General features: G+C 27.7%; 1 protein-coding gene across 1 annotated transcript in view; it reads left to right on the top strand.

The window, feature by feature from the left end:
* Positions 1 to 18,120, top strand: part of LOC113386235 — a 61,678-nt gene that overhangs the window by 13,416 nt on the left and 30,142 nt on the right. The window contains exon 3 of the mRNA XM_026624027.1: positions 7,845 to 8,078. Within this exon, the coding sequence (XP_026479812.1) occupies positions 7,993 to 8,078 (86 nt within the window). The 5' untranslated portion in view covers positions 7,845 to 7,992. The remainder of the gene's footprint in view (positions 1 to 7,844; positions 8,079 to 18,120) is intronic.

Here is an 18,120-nt window from a genome sequence, read left to right as displayed (position 1 = left end):
AAACATTTCACTTGTCTTGTCGTAATGAAAAAGTGATTAAATTTTTGCAAAGGCAGGTCCAGCGATTTCGCACTTCTAGAAAAAAAGGTAAAAAAGGCCATTTGGCGGTAGAAAATCAGATTATTTAAAATTAATGAAAAAAACCGATTATGCAAAATTAATTAAAAAAAATCAGGTTCATTCAAAAAATATTTCATGTGTTATATAATTTAACAAAAACCATGTCAAAATAGGGAAATAAAAACTAGTTTAGAATGCACCTCACAAAAAAAAGTTTGATTTAAGAAATTTTAGTATTTAAATTCATAAATTTCAAAATTTGTAGGGTGACATAGAATTTTGTTTAAATAAATAAATAAGTTTCGAGTTACTGGATTTCTTGTTTTATTAGTGTTACCATATGAGATTATATTTGAGAACTACAACCTCAAGTTTAATTTTGATATCATACTGCTTGATATCGAGTTGGCCCAGGTTAGAATCAAACCTGGGACTAGATTGTGCTAATACACTTTCGTAATCATGACGCAATAACTGGCTTAAATGTATAATGCATTTATTCAACATTATTCTGATTCATATAGATTACATAAAATACTTAAAATGTTTTGCGATGTATTCAGTTACTATTAAACCTATTATTGTAAATAACAACTTTTATAAGTGAATATATTTGTATAGTATAGTAATTATCGTTGGCACACTAAACTTACCAGATTTTTGCAAAGCAATCTTTTCATTGTGCAGAAATGTACCGACTATACATTACATAACTTCAGTATTTTATTTCCTTAGTAATACACGGTGTTTTATTAATTGTTATTATACCTTTGTGAAGTCGAAAGCTTATGAATGGTTATTCTTAAGGTATTATGGATTAAATGTAAGTGCAGTTGAAGGGTGAAAGTCTAGTCCAACATAAATATGAATTATAAGAACTTTAGTAATACCAAAGATCATAAAGCATAACATTAGAATTATTAGAGATTTAATAAATAAATAAATACATCCAATATCATAATAACTCTAGAGATAGAATTAACAAGCACAATGTGTATAATTGACAGTTTCCACTTTTTGGGACATCTAATCTTCCATGACTTGCAAATTTTACTCGTAGAGTATGAAATTGATACTTCTGATTCAAAAATGATTAACTCAAAGGACAGAAAGTTTTTAAGAGTTATTTCTCCAATTAGGATCATATATATTTTGATTATTGTTATCATTGTAAGTTGTAATGAGTCTTAAAATAAATTAAGGTTAAAGAAATTGAAGTCCATGACAACATTGACTAATAGTTAGATGATAATAATGGGTTTCATAATATGATGATTTATTTAATAGACTGTTTAGAGCATAGTATTTTCACATTTTATATTTTTCACAGTTTCAAAAAAAACTACTCAATATAGAATAGATACTTTCTTCTGTTTGTTGATTTTTTTGTTCAACCTTATCTTGAGCAAAATACTAGATGATAATATTTCAGTAGAAAATTTATAACCAATCATTTTTATTTTAATAGTTATCAATTGTATGAAAATTTTCTATAAATTATTCCTTTGTTATTATTTTCGGAAAAATACGCTTTATTGAATTATACCAATATTATGAATATTCGGATTTTTTTTAATTGCGAGTCGCGAGTCGAATTTCAAACATATTGATGTGTGCGCATTGAAATAATTTTAGAGAATATATTAGCCTTTTAGAAACTAAAGAACTATCTGTTATATCTATGTATCAATTACCTGAAACATATAACATTTTAGAATTCTGCCCTAGATGTTTCCAAGACACGCACAGGTTTTTATCCATCGAATTGAACTTTTAAGACGAGTTCGATGTTCTCTTCTTGCTTTTGTTTATGTAATATTTAATTTCAAATGTAACGTTAAATTGCCAAGCACGATTCTTACATTAAGATAACTAATTTTTCAATTGAGATTATTTCTGCTTTTATTAAGTCGATAGTAAAGATACATACAATATAAGGTATCATGTGGAACTAGCATTATCGTAACATACTTTTATAAAATAAAAAATACTTACTCTAAATGAAAAAAAGTAATGTTACATACTACATACATATATTTAGTATGAAGAAATGTTAATTGCTCCAATAATTGGGTACATAAAAGTTAGGAACATTCTGAGAAACATTCCAAACTAACTCATATTTTTATTTAAATTTTATAGACTAACGTATCCAGTACTTAAGAATACATGTTCTCTAAATCTTAATCCTTGTTTTACATTTTTTATTAATAATTATAAAACATTATTTTGCTTATAATTTGCAATATTAGCAACAACTACCATGAAATTTTATAGTAGTTTCGTAGTTATTTATAGTAAATAGGATAAAAAGCAATAAAAAGACAATTATTGTTTTGTAATTAATTTTGCTTTTTGAGGTTAATGCTGTGGTTAAACGTTCTTTTATTTTATTATATAATAATGGATATGACATTGGATATAAGTTTTATTAGCACATATTTTTTCTTGAGCTTTATGATTCCACATGTTATATATAAACAGATTGGATTGAGTTGATCAAGTATAATTGCATTGGTAAAATAAAGATTTCTAATAAAAATAGTCTATATGGACACTAATTTGTGAGGGTCAATAAAGTTTATAAAATTTTTATTTGCCTAATTACTTATTTTGTTAATTTGATATTTCATTAATTTTTATGTTATTTGCTTCCAATCTGCAACTGTCCACTTACATATATTTTTATCCACTTTATTTTAATATCATATTCCATCATAAATTAATATAAAATCTGGTAGAATTCTACATTTTTTAAGAATGGTAATGAATTAAGAATTACATGATTTTTTACAAAAAATTATGTTTTACAATAATTTACTAATTTTCCACACAACCAATGGAGTTTTTAGAATAATTATTTATTAATTATTGAAAAATTAAGTTCCAATAATTATTTTATATATATTATGTTTATTTATATTATTATATTTATGAGTATACTAAAATATTTACCATTATTGTCACATGTGATAAACAGATTTTATAATTATTTAATGCAGTTACGAAATTTTTAATTCATATTTTTTTTTATAGATAATTGGTTGTAATAGTTGTTTCTTGAATTTAAAATTTTGCTGAATCACGCTTCCAGATTTAGCTTATTTTTAATGAATTTATTCATAAGCGAGTCGTGATCAATAAAAATAAGTGTTAAATCATGCATTTATTAACTCATCTATAATTAGCTATCAAATGTATTCTAAATTTAGTACTTATTCTGAAATACAAAATAACTAAAAGCAAAAGTGCATAATTATCCATTTCTACTAAATCAATTTTCAAAACAATCGATTGCTTCAATATAACTATTTCGCAAATATTAAAGAATGTGCATTACATTCACTATAACTGAATTCGAGATTTCTACAATGAGCTCTAGCTGATTATTTTCATACAACTTCAAAATGATTTTGTTGTACTTTTGCTGCAACGAATTTATTATTGACATTTAAATAATAACAATTATTCTTTGTTTAGACTACAATAATTTGAAAATAAATGATTCATTGAAAATGTTTCTATTGAAGATGTTTCTTGCTCCAAAATAATATAATCAGAAGTGTTGTTCTAATAATAGCAAATATATATTATAATGTTAGGATGCAGCTATTTAAGGTTTGAAATTTTGATTGTATATTTTTTTATAATATACTTAGCAGCATATATTAAATTATAATTTGAGCATTTTTATCTGCCTTTTCATCCGAGAGCATGATATGGTTCCGTAGTTTCAGAGATTTCATATGAAGTAATAAGTTATAAGATGTTTTTGCAACTTTTTAAAATTGCAAAAGATATAAATAGTATATAACACTTTCCTTTTTTCCAAAACAATATTTGAGATCATATAATTGAATATATCAAAGATGCGCTATACATTTAATATTAAAACATATATTTTTCAGTGCACAGGGTAGGGTGGGGCAGAAAAGATCTAATTTAATTTTTAGTGACTATATTGTCTAAACCAAATTTTCCATTTATTCCTGATTATAAAAATATGTTTTTTTAGCTATTTTTCTAAAATTTGTCACCTGCTCCTTTTTACCCCTTAAACTGAGTAAACAGGGACAGTCATCGGTAGACTGATAAAAGGTCTTAATTTAAATTTTAAAGGAATTTTACGTAATAATAGCTAAATTTTTAACCAATGCGAAACACAAATTTCATGAGCACATTTTTTACAAAGATTATACTGTATATAACCTTGATCTAGTATTTTGTGAAAAATATTCATCGATAGATAATTTAATATATATCTTGAGAAATTGCTATTTTTAATTTAATATACTTTTATATCTACGATTTATCTCATTATTTATAGTTTTGCCAGTGTGAAGGTTTAGTGGGTCCTTTTTACCCCACCCACATGTAAGCTTTCATAGAGATTATTTGAAAAAAACAGTTGAATCTAACTTACAAATCGGTATCATAAACTAAATAAAAGAGCTCAAAACCAAAAAAAGATCAACAATAGAAAAAATACTTTTGTTATGATATTGATATATTGCATCTCTTACATGTCGTTAGAATTATGATGGCTCATTACATCTTTTACCTTCTACTTTAAAATAGTATAATTAAAAATGTTATACTTGTTTTTGAGGACTTTTTTTCCTGCGGACCTTCAAGCCCCGACTTACCTTATATATGGTTTTACACACCTTTACTGATTAGCCTACCCTGTTCTTTTGTTATGTATTATTAATATAATAAAAACCATAATATTTTTAACTTTCCAAGAAAAAGTTTCGTCAAAAAATTCGATTTGCTAATTGTGTTTGCTCACTGAATCAAATAGTTCTGAATCGTCTGACAGCAGAATTGGAAAAGAAGTTCGGAATGAAACTAAAGATCTATTAATGTAGTATTGTAGAAATAATTACCATTTACCACATTGTTTGCAATTACGATATCCTGTTAATTAATTAGACTCTCGTTAATTGTAATTATTATAATTACATTCCGCAAGTAGCCATCTCCAGTGTCCGACCTTGTGCTTCTTTGGTTTCCTATTGAATAAATAAATAAGTACCTACTTGTTAAAAGATAAAACTGATTTACAGCCATTCCGTTGAAAAAAAAACCTGCATAGAGAATATGTATGTCGAGTAGAGTAGATTCAGTTATATAACAATGTCATGAATGAGTTGTTCGACGCGTTACAATTGTTTTGTAAGATATGCTCAGTGGCCTAGTAATAGAATAATATATTGTTATTATATCGAGTGTGCTAATATGTTCCTGTAGATATTTATATCTTTCAAATTACACAATTCTATTATTTATATGTTTTACTCTATTTCCAATCACTTTTGTCATAAGATTTATTTTTAATTTAGATGAAACTGACAGGTTTATCGATGCTATTGTAATGCATAAGTAAATAGCATATGATCATAAAAATAATAAATAGTAGTCTGCCCGAAGGCAGGTCCTTGGTGCAAGACATCCTTTGCCTATCATTCCCATTACCAGTATGTATTTTCCTTTCCTTCTGCTTTCATGCTTCTTGATCCTTTGGCTTTCAGTTGCCTGTATTTTCTCTTCTTGCGTAAGTCGTCAATCATTTGCATTCTTCTTCTTCCCATCCTTTTCAGACTATTTTAGCGTCGACGACGTTCTGCAGGAGGCACTCTTTTTGCAGAAGCTGTCCGATCCAGTTTCTTTTTTTTAGGATTGCGATTAGTAGAGTCCTTTCTTTGCCCACTCTTCTCGGGACTTCTTTATTTGTTGTTTTGTCTTCTTCATCTTCTCCATCTGCCTCCAGCACCTCATTTCAAAACTTTCCAAGTAGCACTTGTAGTCCATGTCTCCGATCCGTACTGAGCTAAATTGCATATACAATAATAAAAAAATTTAAAGATAAGCTCATGAAATGAAAGCAATATACGAGGTCTGTTCAAAAAGTACCCGAAATTTTCGTTTTTTCAAAAAAATATTTATTTATTCGTCTACATTAATGTGGTCCCCTTCAAAGTAGTCCCCCCCAGATATAATACACTTATGCCAGCGTTTTTTCCAATTTTCGAAGCACCCTTGATATTCACTTTTTGATATGTCCTTGAGCACTCTCAGCGATTTTCTTCAATCGAGGAAAACCGCCGTCCTTTCATGGGTCTCTTCAACTTTGGGATTAGGAAAAAGTCACAAGGAGCCATATCTGGTGAATTTTTGCACTTTGCAACACTTTATTTCATTTTTTACGCAAAATTTAATACAAATTCTTTGACTTTTCAATTCTTCCATTGTAAAAATCGCCGAGCTCAGAAAAACACGTCGAACCTTAGCGACTACCACAGACAAAGTAAACAGTGAATATAGCTGAAAATTTCATCATACTTTAGGGGCATGTATACCAACACAATAAAAAAAAAATTTGACAATCAGACACTCCAGACCCGCGAAATTTAATTATTAGTAATTCCGGGTACTTTTTGAACAGACCTCGTATTTTACTTTTTTACTGAAATTGCTTTTAATTCGAATATTTGACTCTCCTATTTGTCTGCTTCAAGGGATGGATCTATAAGTATATGTTGAATATATACATTTAGACATAATAACTCATTTTCATTTAAAAAAATATAGTACAATTTAAAGTGATATATCGAAATCAACTGCAATTAATTCAATTATAATCAATTCATAATAATATCAATTATGAACCTTATATTAATTTATTCTCGAATGTTCATATCCATTCATGACATAAAATTTAATGACAAATTGTATGAATGAATGAAAATTCTAAAACGTTTTCGTTTTATTTGATGCTCTGCCTCTCGAAATTCTATTTATACAGGGTGTTCAAGACCTTAATGTCAAATGACATTAAAAATAGAAAAAAATATCCGACTTTGTTTGTAAATTTCAAACTTTTAAGTGCAACCTAGAGCTTTGATAATATTATAACGATTCTTCTGTCGTTGTTGTTAATTTTATTAATTTTGTTTATTTTTAAGCTTCAGAACCGAAACCGTAAATATGTATTTCTAGGACCACAATAAAAATAACATTAAAATTGCTCCAAGATTTCAAAAATTAAGAATTTCTTATTAAACTATGAAATTATTTTTTTTAATAAAACAATTGCTCCAATATTTCAAGAATTAAGACTTCTTATTAAACTATGAATTTAAAATTTTGCTCTTTCGCTAATTGAAGCTTGCGCGTAAGATATTTGAAGTTCAATTTTCGAACTGATGTGAGAATAAAATATTTCAATGATAAAATTATCAAGTATTTTACCAATTTACAATCCTGTTGAAATGTGCCAACTTTAGTTGAAATTTGCCAACACACTTTAGTACATTTTTTTCAAAGGAGAGCCTTTCAGAGTCTAGCAATTTTAAGAATTTTAAATTCATAGTTCAATAAAATGTTTTAGTTTTTGAAAACTTGGGGCTCTAGGTTGCACTACAAGCTCTAAATTTCCAAACATTTTTTTTCATTAACTACTATATTTACAACTGTTCAGTTAAGAACATTTAGTGAATTTGTTGATTTACAATTGTCAGCCGTAGTAGGGACATTTTATATCATAATGGCATGTTGGAAAAACAACTCATTAGTTGGATTTCGAAACATGAAATTTTCTATAACCGCGTTTTAGATTGACATTAAGATCTGGAACACCCTATACATATCATATCTGTACTCAACCTGTAAATTTGATAAATTATCTCCTTGTAATTACAATAGTTCATTTTATTTATAAAGCTGTATCATCGTCAAGTAATATTTCATATATCTAACACATACTTTCTTTTTATTTTCAGATCGCGTTAAAAGAATTCTTTTAAGAAGTGTTTCCAAATCAATTTTTTTAAACTGTGAACTAAATAAAAGTATAAAATTGTGCTAAACGTAAAAAAATAAAAATAAATATTATAAATTTGTGTAGTGATATGAGAGAAAGTTGACGCCATGAGGGGCGAATGGAGAAGCGCACAACTTCTACGAGACCCTGAAATGGGGGACAACGACCGGGATGGGGTCTTTTGTGTCAGCAGGTGAGATAATTTAAATTATTAAAAATTTAGAATATTTGTTGATTATGTGCATTTCTCCATTAGCATTGAAATCACATTGAAATATGATCAAAAGCGAATATAACATATAGATACCATTTTTGCCATATTTCGTTGAAATTAGTTTATCATTTTAACATTTTTAACATTTTGTTCTAAATGAATTGTTTGAATTCTACAGATTCATCTGACTGTTCGTCTGTTTATGATTTTTTTTCTTACATAATATTTTCACAAATGAGAAATCTCAACAATAAAACAACAATAAAGAATTATTTATCATTGCTTTATTAGTTTCATATATGGAAGCATGATCTCACTTCAATAATGCAAATAATATATCATTTTATTATAAAATATGTTATTAAATGAAGTAGTGATGAATCGTTTCTATGCATGATTTTATGTAATATGTGTGATTATAAAACGAGTTTTAATGTTTAAATCAACTATTATATAAGTTTTCAATACTCACTCATTTGCTTAGTAAATCCTTGTTAAGAAATATTAGTTTTTCATTTCTTATTTTCTCAAATCAATTGCCTATTGATTATAGTAAAGCAAATATTTTATACTATATAAGTCCAACTTCTTATTATTCTGGAAGAAGTTTGCGAGATTCTTATCTACTTTTTACATATGTATTTTGATAATTCCCTTTAATTAAAATATTTTAAATGACCCTGACTTACAGTTTTTACTATGAGCCAGAAGCACTATAATTTTTTTGTATACTTGAATATATTTAACATATAATTAATATTTTTAATTTTGAGAACTTGGGTAACTAGTATGTACTTCATCTTTGAATACTATCAAAACATCTAGTAATTTTTTTTATTTATTCAATATTATACAACAATCAGAGTTATTGACAGAACTCTATAAATTATAGGGTTGAATTACACATTACATAATAATAATCACAAAATGAAATAAAAAGAAAAAATAATAATAAATAAATATAAATAAAAATGAATTACTACTTAAATGAAATTAAGCAAAATACAAAAATAAATTTTTTTAGTGAATTTTAACGTAAAAATCTTGAAACCAAGAACAAATTACACTTCCAATTTAAAGTAGTTACTACAAGTAGAGCTTTACATTTACCAGAAGTTTTATATAAAAGTGCTTTAAAAATTTGATTGATATTTATATGAATAAATTTATAATGAAATTTCAAATTATTTTTACGAAGCTATTATTTTTATTTTTTATTATGAGTGTGTTAAAGTGTAAATTTTAAAGCGTCAGTACCTATAAATTACTACTGCGTCTAGCACATAATTATTCATTAACAAATGCATGTAATACTTCATAATTATTACATATTAATGTCACGACATTAAATCAGGTGATTAATTGCCGATGGAGATAATTAATAATCTATTATCTATAATTCTGGGAAGCTGTTTATAAAAGACTCGATGGTAATTAACAGCAAACTCTATAATTTTATATTGGTCTGATGATAAATTTATTATGAACAACCAGAAAATTTTAAAATTGATGCAATAAAAACTATTTTTCAAAAATAGTTTTTTGAGGAATTGGTGCAAGGAACTCAATTAAAATAAACATAATTACTAATACATAATTAAAAAGAAGAAACCATTGGGTGGTCATCTTTGGCCACCTAATATGGCCATCTAATATGGTATATAGCAGCTTTAAAATTCATCTTTAATATTGATAGTCTTCTAGATAATAATTTTATAAACTTTGTATTATATTTCTTTGTCTTATACTGTTGCTAAGCGTAAACCAAATAATTTTGAACGGATTTCCAAGAATCGAACTACATTGTTTTTAAATTATTGGTTTAAGTTGAAAGATAATTATAACTTTATTAAAACAAGTCTAGATCAACTATTGCCAACACATTGCCTCGAGCAGTGCAAGTTCTTTGAAATGTTAATTGACTGATGATTAGATCCATACATATGCATTATAGTCAAGTTTTTGTATATATCGTTCATTTGTTATAGATTTTATTAAAAAAAAAAAATAAAATTCAATATCAGCAAAAAGCTGGTAAATGATATAATTAGAAATAACTGGCGTAAAATAACATATGTAGAAAATCACAATTATGTTGAGGGATTTACTATATTGTGGCGAAAAACGTACTTGGAACTCAAGAAATTCCATCTCATTTAATTCAAAAATTAAAAATTGTCTTTTACAATGTTGTCTTTTGCTTGTTGAAGTAATAAGATATAATTGCTAATTTGAGCGATGATGGTTAAATGCAATGAATGTCCTTGTTCTACTATTTTCTAAGTGAGGAAACCAATAATTACATAATTCTAGTGATAAACACGTATGTAACACAATTATTACCTAACTTTTCCCACATACATTATTTTTATTATTTATTTAAATACAGAATAATTTTTTTTATTTGCGAAAAATATAATGAAATATGAAAATTATTTGTCTTTTGAATCTATTAGTGGTTGGAATGCTGTCTAGCAAATTAGAAGAGAATCTTTTTAACATCTTGTAGGATAAGTTATAGTAATCGCAAAAAATCGATAATTTTTAATTTTTAGATGTGTTTACATTTTAAAGTTTTTTGAACATTTAGGCATACCTTAGAAAAAATGGATGTACATGTGTATGTGTGTGTTTATATGTGTATGCGTGTATAATGTGTGTGTGTGTAATATTTGGATACAAATTTTTGCTCACGATTTGGAGAGAAGGATCAACCGATTTGAATGATTCGAAAAACATTTTACTTGTATTGACAAAATAAAGAATTGGCGAGGCAAGGCAAGGCAGGTTTAGCGATTTTGGAGAATAGGAAAAAGTTTTTTTTTTAAATTCAGCGATAAAATATGATCATTAGACTCATGCACATCAAATTAGTAGGTAGAACAAATTTTAATAATAAGTACAAATTTTGTTTCCATTTTTGTGGTTCTGTTCCTTTTTTGGTTCAAAATTTATAATTTTTCAAGTTCACTTTATAGTTTAAACATATGTCCTTGAAATTTTCGGTGGTATGGATCAACCTATTTGATTGGGTTTCAAAATTATCAAGATCCATCTAGTGAACCTAGTGATCTAGTGATCTTACGGTTTAGATATTTCTGTAAAGAAAACATATAAAGTATTATACATCGTAAGAAAGGTCTCAAAATTCTTAGTTTTTCCCATATATCGCACGGTGTGGCCAACAGGCAAGTTGCTATCGATAAATTCCAATTTTTCCCTATATTTCGAAGCTTCCAAAAAGGTCATTTACATCAAAAATTTAAAAATATCTTCATACTTCCTAGAAATTTGCTTTAAGGCGCGATGCCAAGCAGCAGTAGTTTTTAACATGGATAAAAGCTTCATATTAAAGGAGCTGTGCTTTTTCCATCATACTAACCTAGTATTGTTCTTGCGAGGGCAACTCAGCAGTCAACATCCAATATTTTTTTGTGTATACTGTATATATTAGATATGTATAACTAATGATGTTGGCAGAGGCTATATAAACTAAAGTGAAAATTTGATATCATACTGCTCGATATAAGATTGACTAAGCTTGGACTTGGGACTAGTTTGTGCTGGTCTTTAACCATTATAGTGCTGCTAGATTTTGGAAGAATATGAAGAATCAAAGTACCTACAGTTTTTTACTGGATTTCATCGAACCTTAGACAAATTCTGGACCGTTATTAAAACCTGCCTCGATCATTAGTACATTAATGACGTGCGAACACACGTATTCACGCAAAAATTCGATTATGCAACTTCTATCCGAAGCGAGCAAGGCGCTTGTCCGGTGATCACGATTTTTTCTGACCTTGAATCCGCTAAAAGAAAGTAGACACTCATTATAATATGCACAACATATATATATATATATATATATATATATATATATATATATATATATGTATAAATTTAATAAGTGTATGTCTGTTCTTCTATAGAGATAAGATGATGTAAAGATAAACATTATGACTGTCGTAAAATTATGAAACATTATATTAGATTGTCTGTGAATTAGTTTAATCTTGAGCCCCGGCTTTAGTCTTAGTACCGTACAATGTAATTCAATAGTATTGTGTTCGAAAGGTTGACACACATTTCAAGTATCCTTGAGGCTGTTGGAAGATTTTTTGGGTGAAATTTCTTTATGAATACATATCTTGAAAGAGAAATTGCATTGATGCTGTAGGAGGGGCAATGCAGGTCTTGTGAGTTGGTAATGGATATTTCAAAGGGTTATAAAATTTTTTTGTCTAATGATTTGTTCTGCCATTTGTTTATACAGAACAACGAACTGAGATTGTTGACAAAATGCATGAAGACAAAAATATTTTTGGAATAAAAGGAATAATAGAAATATAAGAATCAACTAGGACTATAAAAGAAGTGTGTGTATCAATTATTATGCATTACAATAGCGTTTTTAAATCGTTATTAGTATTTTTAAAAATCATATTATTTTCTCAAGTGAACACTAGAAAACCTAGAATAATAATCATTATTATAATTTCTATGTCATATATCATTTACACTATACGTGTAATATTCAATATATAAATTACTGACATTTGCAAATAATTTTATAACAAAAATCGCTTTTATTATAAAAGATTACTCTTTTTAAAATTTACAAAAAATAGAAAAGACTAGGTACGGTAGTAACCGTCGTTATAGCAGGTAATCGCAACTGATTTTGATATAGGGTCCAAAGGCAGAAAGATAAAGTATGTTTGTTCGAACAAGTTTACATTATTTCATTGGGTCATTAACATGACACGTAGAGAGCATTGCTTTTCAAGAGTCAACAATGTTTTCCTTTCGATTTTTTTTAATAATAACTTATATACAGATTGATCACTTCATTTGTTATTTTGCTGTAATTACACATCACAGTAAAATAACAAACTTAAGCAAAATAACTAAACTAACATTAACTTAATTTGAACATTAGTAGTTTATTACCAACAATTAGTTTCTGATTTCTTTGTACTATGAATTCAATTTTTTTCCTGCACCTAAACCAATACTTACTTGGCAAGGCATCACAGAATTTTGTTAACCCTTTCCACTCGGATGCCGCCGCTCCGGCAAATAATAATCTCGCATTTCGCGAGTGTAAAGGATTAATATTCATTATAGTAATAAAAACCTATTCTAATAATTTGAAAAATATTTGACTAATATTAAATCAAAGTTATACTACTTACTTGCTTGTACAAAGATTTGAATTAAAGTTAAAATTGATGATTTGAGATAATTTCGACGATAAAAATCATGCTGCAAGAAATCCCATGTCTGAAAAAATAAATCGCCGCTGAAAATAAATTAAGATTTTGAGAAGATACTACAAATTTAAGGTTTGATTATAGTTTTTCAGAAAATATGTTGCAAAGAAATATTATCATATTTTTTAGCAAAATCTATCACAATTTTTTAATTGCTCTAAAATAAATAATCAATTTCTTACAAAATTTGAGTATTCCATTAGAGTGGTAATAAAAAAATATAGAGAAACTTATGTAAGTTTATTTTAGTCATCGGTTAGTTACACCCACATATGTGTCGAAATTTGCGGTTGTTGCCTGCAAAAAATTATCACGTACACTGCCAAATGCCAAGTATTATATTCAACAATGGGTTGCTGTTAAAATATTTTATTTATAATAAAATAAATTGAACTTTTGTAGGGTAACTCACGACATAAATAAAGAAGTTTAATCCAGATATTTTTTCAGCGACTCTACAATTTTGAGTAAACTACTAATTTATTCTTTAATATACTTACGAAATATGTAACTCACTTGAAACAAGAAAAACAATATGCATCAGTTCAAGTATACATAAAAGTTTAGGTGATATAGATTTTAATGAATTAGTTAATATATGAAAAAAAAATTATAATACCATGTCGATTTTCGACAAATAAATTTAACGCTGCATAAAGTATTGATGTAGGTACATTAATTAGTTCTCGAGTACTTCAACGAGTATAATTCGATTTTTGCTGCATTTATTTTGTAATTTTCATAACAAGCAATTCATCACTGACAAAACGGTAATAAACTTCGCACATTGGCAAGCATGGAATTTTTTATTAATTCAAAAAACAGTCGTCTACCAAAGTATATCCCAAAGGCAATCGATTAAAACTCAATAATAAGCTGTAATAGTGTAATAATACATTACGAATAAGTATATATTTGATATGGAACGTATAAAACAACATACTTTACGGCTTTTATTACGCAAGATGTAAACGTTCCATGACATTTTGCCGTCAAGAAATGTTTTGCAGCCAACAAACAACCAGCAACCAATCAATGTGTATGAACTTTTATTATACGTGCCTTCATCAAGTCGCACTATGTCAAATGAATATATATATATATATATATATATATATATATATATATATATATATATATATATGTGTGTGTGCCCATATTTCTCATATCCAATTGCGATAAATGCTATGTGCCAACGGTTTAAATTCTAAGCTTTGAATCTATTGCTGCTGATATGTGTACCTGCATATTCCACAATTATATTTACTTGATGAAATTTCTCAAACATCAGTTCTAAAGAGATATAATTGAACTTTACATAAGAAAAGATAGCAAGTATTGTGTCGGTATATACAAATTCTGAATTAAGTGCCTGATTAGAGAATAAAGAAAAATGAGAAAGCATTTAGCCATTTTGGTTGAAGAAATGTTAGTCGTAAAATTACGGAGTAGATAACAGACTATCTAGTATCTCATTTATTATACTTCTTTAGTCTACTTGTTTTTTTATCTTGGACAAGAATTTCATACATTCTTCTAAAATGGAATTTTTTTCTCGAAAGACTGTACCGGCTTTTAGGACCTAGATTCTATTTATCAACCTGCAATGATCTGCTGATTTATAAAATCAATTTATAAACTGCCTGCCTGCACATGTGACATCCAGTTTTGAGATTGCTCCAGTGAAACTAATATGAACATGACACAGATCTTTTAAAATAAAATCTTGAAGATCTCTCTAAATGTATGCCAATTTGGTTTATTTTCTGAAAACCATTATATTTACTTACTACGAGAAGAAATACGATTTTCAGCTCAATTTATTAGCCCAACACCCTTAAGCAATTAGTCCTTTTGGCTGTGAACTTTACAAAAAGGCTTGAGAAGTTTTTACCTAAACATGATTTTTAAGTCATTACACTTTTAAATGGATCAAATAGAATTTTAGCCATTTTGAGAAAAAAAATTATAAAACACATATTTTTATTTTGTTAGTTTCCAACTAATATTTTGTTGTCATACTGGCTGAGGGGTGGTTTAAAAGTTACTATCAAAAGAGATATACAAATATCCACAATTTGAACTTTTTTTTGAATATCCCTACTTACTTATAATATCAAAATTACTTAAAGCTCTATCTTTAGCAAATATTCCTACTATTGAAGTAGATTTTCTACAAATTGTTGAATTTTTTTGCGATTTTATTGACAGTATTAGTATAGTAGAACTTACTGGCTGATGGATGGTTTAGAAGTCACTATCAATCTTGTTCAAGAGAGATGTACCAAGAACCTCAATGCGTACAATATTTTTATCTTCTTTTGAATATCTATAACTTTTTCAATACATTTTGAGTACCGTACTTATATATGGTACCTAGTACCTACTTATTCACAATCTTGAAGTTTCATCTTTAGTAAATATTTCTACTATAATAGTAGAGTTTATACAGAATGCTCATTTTAGATAATTTTGAACTCCGATTTTTTTCATTTTTTTCTTATTGAAGCGTACAAGTATAGTAGAACTATTTGTAGTAGTCTATGAGCTGTTGAGATCTATATCCTAGTATTATCAGAAGTCAACCCAGAGGTTGCTCATTTTCTTTAAGAAAAGATCAATACTTTATTGGAATCTTTAAGTGAGTAAAATGATATATGGAGGCAACCATTAATCGCATGAGCGATTTCTAAGGATTTTTGGACCCCCACTTTTCTTTTGTAATATATGGTGGCATTCAAAATCACTCCTTCTCCATTACCAAACATCACATGTATGTTATTACCTAAAAAAAATCCTAGAACTTTTGAAATTTTTTGGTAAAATTTTGAAATAATTTTTTAATTTAAGGCAAAAAATAATTACGAGTGATATCTTACTAGGCTCCCCTCTCTCACCTCGTAAAATTATGTGATTTTTCATCAACCCCCCTCCTTCTCCTTTTAAGGCTCTCGTGATTAATAGACGCTTCCTATATTGCAAAACGGCCTTAAAATTCACTAATAATTTACTTGAAATAGTATTTAATTTAATATTTTTAAGTTAAAACAGATATCACTACTATTTGATATCAAATTTTTCGCGTGGAACAGAACCTGGAGCCTGGGGTTGCATGACCTAAAGCTCTTACTACTTTTGTCGATCTTACCACGGCTAGCTTATATTTCAGGTTATATTAAAGCTTTTATTTAATGTTTAAAACAAATTAAAACTTACATAAATCCAAAGAAAATTATTTCTAATTCATTTATCAATTGCATGCATCTAACACTTGTGCCACACACCACTAGTCTTATATATCATTTATCTCGCGAATATTCAAAACACGCTTCTGCTATTATCAACCGCTCACGCAATCTTTCATTGAAAGCCTGGTCGGGCAGTATGGGCAGAATGGACTCAGATCATTTACAATCATGTAGGAAAATCCAACAGGCAACCGAGATGAAATTAGCATTATAAAGATATAATTAGCACATGATGATGATGATGATGCAATGCTCCTATTACGTGGTAATAACTGAAATACCTTATAAGGGATCGACTTGAGCTGGCACTAGTATTTATAGAACAGAATGGTAATAGATATATGTACATTTTTATATTAAATGTAAAATTAAAAAAATTTTAAGCGATTTATACTCGTATAATTATGTACTTGGACTAGCATTTTATTTTGCTGGTTTACTTCTTTTACAATTTCTTTTACTGATAGATTTAAATCATACGGGGGTATTAATTGAAGGAACAATTGAAATTAAAGTAAAAGAAAGAAGGTGATTTATGCCAAGAAATATGATATGATGGGGCACAAAGGTTCAATTTGACTTTTAGTAATTATTATGTCTAAAAACCAAATTATTACATCACAACACATAGTCAATCTATTGAGCTTGGAAATTTCAACAGTACCATGGAACAGAAACCCCGAAGTTAAATGTAATATTGCACTGTGAATTTTACTGAATATGGTCAGTAAAATTCCCACTTGATTATTAATTACTAAAATAGATATTTTTCTGAATTTTATAACTTGTTCCGTTCTATTCCTTGAGGCATCCTGGGGGCAAATAGGTCCAATATCTTATTTTTAGTAATACAGGGTTAACCAATGCGAAATATTAATTTCATGTGCACAATTTTTGCAAAGATAACACTGTATATAACCTTGATCTGGTATTTTGTCAGAAATATTCATCAGCATAGTTGAGATAACTATTTATTTAACTTATCTCTTGAAATTGTTATTTTACATAATTAATTTTTTATGTGCAATATTTTATTGTTCACACTTTTGCCAGGGTGAAGGCTCAGATGGTTTTTTTTACTCCACCAACATGTAAGCTTTTATAGAGGTTATATAAGAAAAGCTGTGAAGCTAAGTTGAAAATAATATTCCATCTTATAAAATAGCTGATAAAGGTATATTTTATAATCGTTTTAAAGTCTCGTAAACTAAACAAGAGTGTTAACAACCAAAAAAACTAATAACAAAATAAAATACTTTTATTATGGATTTTCAAACATTTTGCCATTTATCTCTCGATAGTAATATCGTAAGAGTCAATGTGATGGCTGATTATACATTATTTGCCTTTTACTTTCAAATATTTTTGTTAAGAAATTCTTTTCTTCACTTGTTTTTGAGATATCGGTGGTGGTCCTATTTATAAGGACCTTTAACCTTTAAGCCCCGCTCTACTTTATTGTAAAATATCTGTTGTTTTTTTAAATTTTATAGACAG

This window comes from Ctenocephalides felis, unplaced genomic scaffold (genome assembly GCF_003426905.1).
Source record: "Ctenocephalides felis isolate EL2017-DRISC unplaced genomic scaffold, ASM342690v1 CF-g0.4_SCAFFOLD_03571, whole genome shotgun sequence".
NCBI lineage: Eukaryota > Metazoa > Arthropoda > Insecta > Siphonaptera > Pulicidae > Ctenocephalides > Ctenocephalides felis.
The sequence above is the reverse complement of the archived record's forward strand: the minus strand, read 5'-3'. Positions and strand labels throughout refer to the sequence as shown.